General features: G+C 52.2%; 1 protein-coding gene across 1 annotated transcript in view; it reads right to left on the reverse strand.

The window, feature by feature from the left end:
* TLL2 (tolloid-like 2) overlaps positions 1 to 8,099 on the reverse strand; it is a 149,451-nt gene extending 141,352 nt beyond the window's left edge. Inside the window, exon 1 of the mRNA XM_012000244.1 lies at positions 7,684 to 8,099. Within this exon, the coding sequence (XP_011855634.1) occupies positions 7,684 to 7,858 (175 nt within the window). The 5' untranslated portion in view covers positions 7,859 to 8,099. The remainder of the gene's footprint in view (positions 1 to 7,683) is intronic.
* Between the last annotated feature and the right edge of the window lie 275 nt (positions 8,100 to 8,374).

Genomic DNA, 8,374 nt, shown 5'->3' on the forward strand with positions numbered 1-8,374 from the left:
CCGTCTCAAAAAAAAAAAAAAAAAAAAATAGTATTTACTGGATGTTTACCATGTTCAGACATGATTCTAAGTGCTTTCTCTATATTAATCACTAAATCCTCATAATAATCCTATGTGGGTAGATATTAGTAACCACATTCATAGATAAGGACAGAGTCCCAGCAAGCCTAAGCAGGTTTACCCACAGCCGTGAAGTGGCAGAGCCAGTATTTGAACCCAGGAAATTTGCTTCTAGCACCTGCTGCTTTGCCCCAAGTCTGTCTCAGAAGTACAGAAAGCAGTGCTGTTCATACAATTCAGTTCACTCCACATACTTGCTGGGGCATAACAGGTTCTTCAAGGGCGACATAACTCTAGCACTGTGTATTTCATATTTATAGAGTGCTTCTGTTTTCTAAGCACAGTACCAAGTGCCTTCATATCAGGTACCAAGTGTCTGTTAATTAGAGTTTCTGTTAACAGCATGATATACACACGGACACTGAGGCTTTGAAGGCTGAGGGACTTGCTCCAGGTCTCACCAGTAGAAAGTGATAGAGCTGAGGCTGGGCGTGGTGGCTCATGCCTGTAATCCTAACACTTTGGGAGGCTGAGGCAGGTGGATCACGAGGTCAGGAGTTTGAGACCAGCTTAGCCAACCTGGCGAAATCCTGTCTCTACTAAAAATATAAAAATTAGCCGGGCATGGTGGCGGGCATCTGTAATCCCAGCTACTAGGGAGGCTGAGGCAGGACAATCAATTGAACGTGGGAAGCGGAGGTTGTAGTGAGCTGAGATCGTGCCACTGCACTCAGGCCTGGATGACAGAACGTGACCCCGTCTCAAAAAAAAAGAAGAAAAAGGAAAGTGACAAAGCTGAGAAGAAAAATTTAAGTCAGCCCAATTCCAAAGCATGGGTACGGAACCACAACATGTCAGCAAGGTCTTTGTTCTCCACAGTCTGGGGAGGGGCCAGGTGCTCAAACAACCATAGTCCAGGCTGGGGAGTGCCCTGAGAATGACCGGAGAAGCAGTGGTCAGTTGGATGGCCAGAGCTGAGATGCCCTGCTGACCTGTCTACAATTAGCTTCCATCTGGGAGCCTATTCTGCTGAGCAGGCTGAGTCCAGCCCTGCTTGGGTAGGAGGCTCCCCAAGGGCAGGGTTGAGTCTAATCAGCACTTAGACCCTCAGCACTCATGCCAGGCCCGCATGCCTGGTGCATTGCATATCTGGGGCTATGTGGACGGCTCAGTGGCATCATGCCTGTCCCCACTCCTCTCCTCTCACTGTGCAGGACAGCAGAGGAAAAGACGCTCTCCAAACACACATACCCCCCGAGGGAAGGGTGTGCCGCACTGATCACTGCACTACTGGGTGGGAGAGAAAAGGAAAAAATGGTTTCCATGATGTGACTTGGAGACATACCTTTGATTATGTTGTTGTGGACTTTTCTGTCTACCAAATATGGGCTCTGTCCACAGAGGCATCGAAGGACCAGCAAGGTCAGGCAGAAAGTCTAGGCCTGAAGCTCAGTTTCCTCATATACAAATGGCAGCCATCACAGCAGCTTGTCTGCTCTGGGGGCTGTGCTGAGGGTCAGTGGATGGTGTTCTTGCTGTCATTCAGCTCCCAGAGCAGCCCCCTCCAAGAGAGACCTTCCTGGTCCCCCCTTTCCCAGACTCTGGCACCCCAGTGTGAGACCTGGCCACTGTTGAGAACTCTAGGTTCTGCTTGGCATTGGATGGTCACACACTCCACACGTGCTTGGCTGAGCTGAATTCTCAGGTCGAGCAGCTGTGCCAGCCAGCCAACTGTGCCAGCCAGCCAACTGTTCTTCAGGGGCTAAGGCCATGAGCTTCCTCCCCCAGCTCTGCCCCTGGCCCTGTCCTCATCTGCATTTCCTTAAAATCTTTATTGAGATATAACTCATATGCCATAAAATTCACCCTTCACTTACTTTTGAGACTCTGTTTAACCACAATGATCAGGTCTGAAATTAAGAATCTCTAACCCTAACTACACTAGATGAAATAAATTATTCGTTTATTGCAAAAATTCCATTTCCTCTACAGCATTTCAACAAGAGTTCAAGAAGTGCTGTGAGCACCTGCTCTGTACTCTGATAATGTAAATATCATTATATACTTGCCTTGTACCAGATACTGTGCTCAGCACTTGAGAAACATTGTATTATTTAATCCTTATAGCAATCCTGAAAAGTGGATATTACTAGTTCTTTTTTTCCCTGAGGCTCAGGGAAGTTGAGTAACATACTCAAGGTCACACAGCCTTGCCTAGGTGGCAGATTTGGAATCTAAGTCTGTCAGGCATCAGAGCCCGTGTTCTTAACTGACTCACACCCTGCCCCATTGCACGGAGTGTGAAATTGTGGAGAGAAAGTGGACTAGATTCTGCTCCTGTATCATCTGGAGAAACAGAAAAGACAAACATTTAACTCCAATATGGCCCTGAAATATTTTAATTCCATCAAATCAGCACCTGCCCATCAGCAATGACATCATAACAAGTTAGAATGAAAATAAAGATGTAAAAATATCAGCCACCCTTACCTAGGTGTGGTCCATGGTGTGGGAGTCTGATGGAGGGCAGGTGGAGTACCAGAGAGATGGCAGCTCACATTCTGGAGATGCGTCATGCCAGGGAGACAAGCTTCCAGGAGGCACCATGTGAGCCTCATCTCTGCTTAAAAACCAGGATGCCCGCCCTGCCATGAAGGTTGGCAACTCCAGAGGAGCACTGCCCATGACTCTACAATCTTCCCAATGCCACTCTGGGCACTTTTAGGAGTCCCCAGCACACTGGCCCAGGGCTGCTTCAGTTTCTAGGCCGACAGTAACATGAGGGCTGCTGGCAATAGCTGCCCCAGAGAGGGCTCTTGGTGAGCTCCCAAATGAAACTTGATTGGTAAGATGTCTTGGAGAGAATGGCAGAGTGAGGTGAAACACCATATTCCAGGCAGAAGTCTGAAAGTGTGGGCTACTGGTTCCTGAGCCATAAGACACAAGGGACCACCAGCTATATTTATCCTACCCTAACATGGGACCCAGAGCGGTGAATAAGGCCCTGGTATTTACCAAGCCATCTGCTGAAAAGTGAAGCTGGCTATCAGGCAGTTCCCTTAGATTTAATAAGCCCAAAAACCTGTGCAGCATTTTCGTATCATTTGAGCCTCATGTAGACAGTTTTTGAGTCACATACCCTCAGCTCACCTCTGGGCAGTTCCATACTTCTGCCGCATGTCTCCCCACCTTTCTGCTCTAGAACTTTTTCTAAATCTGTAGAGCCCTCTATTCCTGGATATTCGGGGAAGTTAATGCCTCGGGGAATGTGGCAAGTCATCTTTTCCAAAACTGGCTGCAACCACATCTCTCATTTCATGTGCGCTTTTAACAATGTGATATTGACATGCCTCCCACGGGAGAGGTGGGTCTATGCTCTCCCACCTTGAACCTGGGAGGGCTTGTGGCCAGGGTGGAAATGACAATGTGTGATTCTGATGCAAAGCCATCAAAGGTAACACAGCTACCATTTGGTTCTCTTGGGATGCTTGCACTTAGAATCCAGCTGCCATGCTTCGAGGAAGCCCACATAGACCACATGGAGAAGCCACCTGTAAGAGTTCTGGCCAACTGGTCCCAGGCAACAGACGGCCTCAACAGCCAGACATGTGGGTGAATGAGCCTTCAGATAACTTCAGAACCCACTTGTTGAGTCACCCCAGCCTGTAAGTCTTCCTAGCTGAGGCTCAGCCATCATGGAACAAAGACAAGCCTCCCCTGCTGTGTCTTTTCTAAATTCCTAATCAACAGAATCATGAACATAATAAAACAGTGGTGGTTCTACCCCACTGGTCTGGAATGCTTTCTTACACGGGAATAGAAACTACAGCAAGGAGCGGACAGTGAAGGGCAGCAGCCTTTGGATAAATGCTGCAGCCTCCTATTCTCTGGGCAGATGATTTGGGAGGCATTCTGTAAGCTCCTCAAAGGAGCTCCTAGTGGGGTCAGGGGCCCATTGCCTAAAGCAGCTCCCTTGATTCCACTCTCTTCATTGGATTTCCTTCCTCCCTGTCTCATTCCTGCTCCCTCAACCCTGCTTCCTGGGATCACCTTCCACACAAACTATCTACACCAAAGTCCTTGTCTAAGGCTCTTCTTTCTGAAGAATCCAACTAAAACTGGCCTTTTGTCTACGCTGCAAAGCAAGCATTTTTGCTCCCACTCCCATTTTGTAGATGAGGAGACTGAGACATGGAAAGGTAAAAATGACTTGCTCAAGGCCACACAGTGAGTAAGGGAGGCAGGGTCAAGATAAGAACCTAGGCCTTCTGACTTGAAATCAGCTTAAAACTTGTGGGTGAGGGCAGGCAGGCAGGAACAGTCCTCCCAAGCTTTGCTCTCAGAGGCATGGTGGTTGGAAGAATGCCTTGTGATTTACTGCCAGTTGAACCCTTAGCTCTATTAACAGTATCAGAAGAAAAACAATTGGCAGAGCTATGGATGACCAGACAGAGAATATCCCCCCGAAGCCCCAGGCCCCTCACCAGCCCCAGGCCAGCAGGGCTTCATAGACTAACTCCCATTCCCCAGTCATGTGATTTAAAAGTCATCCCTTTTACAGCATCAAATAGATTGTCTATTAGTAAATTTAAATTTTCCAGCTTAAAACCTGCCTTAAGGTCAGCATGAATATATTGTTTCCATCAGTTTCTAGAAAATCTGTTTATAAAAAGTATCTAACTGTATTTCACCACTGTTCTAAGTACTTTATCAGGAATCATCCCCATTTACAAATGAGGAAGCTAATGCCCAGAGAAATGAAGTGATTTACCCAAGGATACATAGCTTGTAAGTGGCAGAGTAAATGGTAAAAATGGTATTAAAAAATTGCAAAAGTAGTGAAATGATAAAATTAGAAATGGCAAAATTACCAGTTTGTTCAGCTTCTGAGAGGTTGGGCTAGAACCAAAGATCATAGACTCATAGAACACTGGATAGGAAGCAGCCAGCGGGCTCGCACTGAAGTGCCTGCAAGGTATGAAGTAGGCCCACAGCAAGACGGTTGATGTGGACCAAGAGCACAAGCTCTCTGGACATGTCACTTTGCAATTCTAACAAGGCAGGCATTTTCATTCTGCAGGTAAGGAACTGGGGCCCAGAGAGGAGGGGAATCGTCCAGGTAACACAGCTCCTGAGAAGTCAGGAACAGATTCAAGATCCTCCCTTCTGCATTCTGAGTCCACAGTAGGATGGAGACCCACACCAAGAAGGGAGAGTGGGAGGTGCTTTAGTTTTGCAGCCCTGAGGCAGGTCCTAAAAGGAGAGCTTCTGGCCAAAAGAGTCAGGGAGTTAGGATTTCACTGAGATAGAATGGGAGGCTGCCCCTAAAGGTTTGCGTTAAATATGCAACCAAGAAGTGCGGGGCCCCCTAGCCAAGAGGCAAGTCCTTTCTCTGAAACTTCAGTACACTGATGAACTGCTTGCTGGCCTTCCAGATCTAGCTGTTCTCCAAGTCAGGCAACTTCGGAGAGGATGGGCTGACTGAGATGTTACCTTTTCCCCCAGATTGTCCTTATTATCGCCCTCTTCTGGCCACTCTTAGCATCAACGTAGCCCAGGGAGAGGCCAATGGGTTGGGAGATTTCAAGGAGTCTGAGGAGGGTGCCTGAAGTTGGCTGAAGCTACACTGGCCAGATTCTCTGCCTTCCAGCCCTACCTGCACATCCCACCCTGTCTGTGAAGAATCACAGAATATGCATGCCCCTGGTTATCTTGTATTTTCTCTAAAATTACTGGGGAAAATGAGGCTGTAACAGGCAAGCCTGCCTCAGGGTTATCCTCCAAGGCTGAGACCAGGAGCTGGGATGTCTCTTTCACATCTGGATTCACAGTGCCCAGACCAGCACCCAGCATACTGGAGATGCACAATACATGCCTGAGCAAATCAATCACTTCCCCACTCCAGCTGCCCACACTGCCTCCCAGAGGCCCCAGCTCACACCCAGCAGGGTCTAGGGTCTGACAAGTGTGGGCCGTGGTCCAGCCACTCCCTTTATCCCACATCTATTTTCCCAGCTTCAGTGGCCCTCTTTTCAGGCCAGGCTGCCATTCCAACAGTGCTCTGGAGCCTCTTCTCCCTGGCCTTGAATTAGGTCCCATGAGGAACTCACGGTACCTGGGCCAGGCATGCTACCTGCTGAGGTTTTCTCCAGTTGTCCAGGAACCAACTCCTCTGCCCACCTTCCTAACTCAGAAGCCCCATGAGGTACAGCAGTAGGTGGATATTCTGCAGGAAACTTCCCTTACTAAGATCAGGCCCCTCAAGACTAGTTTGATCTTAAACCTTCACAAGATTCTCAAGTCTCACAAACTCCTCCTGCCTCCTAGTAACCTGGTCTTCCCCAGACTTTACCCAGTCCTGACTCTCCCAACCCCCAGCCTAGACCCGAGCCACTGTAGTGATAGTAACAATAAAAAATAACGACAATGCCATCATTTCACTTGCAGAGAATTTTCCCATAAATCACCTGAGTCCTCCTATAATTACTGCCACCAGTTTAGAGATGAGGAACCTGGAACTGATAGAGGTTTCCAGGGCTTGAAGGGGCGATCACCGGCCCACAGGCCCCACATAGACCTGGCCAGCCACAGCCCCGGGAAGGAGCACCTGCCCCTCCGAGGGTGGAGGTCGCACTCTTCCCTCCCCATTCTTCTCTGCCGACCGCCAAGGGAAACGGGGCCGCACAAAGCCAAAGATAAACACCACTACCCGCGGGCCACTGGCCATGGGCCAGGAGCGTCTGTGCGAGCCTCTGAGCCCAGCCTCTCCCTGGGAGCGTGAGCACCCCTCTGTCAGTGCTGCAACTGCCCCACACTCATCAGCTTGCTGGAACATGCGCTCGGGGCCCTTCGGAGGCTAAGGCTTCAACGACTCCAGCTCGGAAGCCGCTCCCCTAGGGACTCACGAGCCAGTCGGTGGCCCCGGGGAAGCGGGAGCTGCAGCACCCGGGCGGCGACTGCGCCCGAAAGGCCCGTACGTGCCGGGCGCCGCTTCCTGGCGGGATTAGAGCACCTGCCGGCTTCCATCTCCACCCGCCCAGGGCGACCCTCAGGCCGGGACCGCTACAGGGAAGTTTTGCTCATACTTCCTCGGCGACCCCTTTCCTTTTGCCCGCTGTGACGCTTTTCTTTTTAAAATCTCTTCACAAGAGTAACCACTGATCTTAGGAAACTTTGTGCGAAACTTACAAATGCTGTGAAATCGGAGCCAGGAACTCCATCTGAGCCTGGGAGCGCCGCGCCCAGCCCGGCTCTTCTGCTACGGCCCGGAGTGTCCGGCGGTGGCCAGTGCTGCCCACTCGCTGCCAGGCGGCCCTGGCACCCGCCCTGGACCCTGAGCGCCCTCTCGGCCTCGGGCACCCGCCCTGATTAGCTTTGGGAACGCGCCGGCTGCCGACCCCCCGGTGCGCACCGCAAACCTGGGGCCGGGACGTGCCAGCCTTGGAGTGGTTTTTAAGCAATTCCTCGCAGGCATTGTCTTCCCGGGGAGCCAGGGATCTCAGGGCAGGGGAGAGGAGACCCGCCCCACACACGGTAGCGCAGGCTTGCCCACCACCTCATTTGCATTTCAAAGGCAAACTTCTGCGGGACTTCCCCGGCGGCGGCGGCGGCGGCGGCACCTACCGGCTTTGCAAGGGTCGTGGTAATGCTCCAGCTGCTGCTCCGTGCCCTCCTCGCCGTCCAGCGCCGAGTAGTCTGCGGTAGCGTCCGGGCGCTCCCCGAGTTCCCCGTCGCCGCGAGGCAGCGGCAGCAGCAGCAGCAGTGACACTAGGGCCCCAAGTGCAGTTGCCCGGGGCATGGTGGCGCGGGGCCGGCGGGGGCAGAGGGAGTTGCGTGCACGAAAGCTCAGCTCGGCCGAAAGACGGTGCACACTAGGTCGGTCGGCTGCGGCCAGGACTCGGTGGTTACTCAGGGCTGCCGGGCATGGCTCGGGCGCGGAGCAAGTGGAGCGCGGCGCCCCCTGTCTTCGTCGAGGCAACCGGGAAGCAGCCGCTCGGAGCTACTTGTCCGGCGGCCGAGGCTGCGGCGGTTGCGACTGTGGCAGTGGCGGCGGTGGTTGGAGCAGTGGCCGCTCCGCCCCTCTCCACCAGGGCTGGACGACACAGCCTTCGCCAGGGGCCCTGGGCAGCCAATCACTCGGGCGCCCGAGGCGAGGCCCCTCCTCTTCCCGGCACCTCCGCAACTTCGGAGGAAGGCGAGCGAGGTGAAGATGCTGAAGCCAAGGGCCGGGGGCCAGCTCCGCGCCCACCCAGCCGAAGGCGTCTGCCCAGGGCGCCACCTCGGCCTCTGGCTCCCAAAAATGCTGTTTCTGAAG

This window comes from Mandrillus leucophaeus, unplaced genomic scaffold (assembly GCF_000951045.1).
Source record: "Mandrillus leucophaeus isolate KB7577 unplaced genomic scaffold, Mleu.le_1.0 Scaffold117, whole genome shotgun sequence".
Classification (NCBI taxonomy): Eukaryota; Metazoa; Chordata; class Mammalia; order Primates; family Cercopithecidae; genus Mandrillus; species Mandrillus leucophaeus.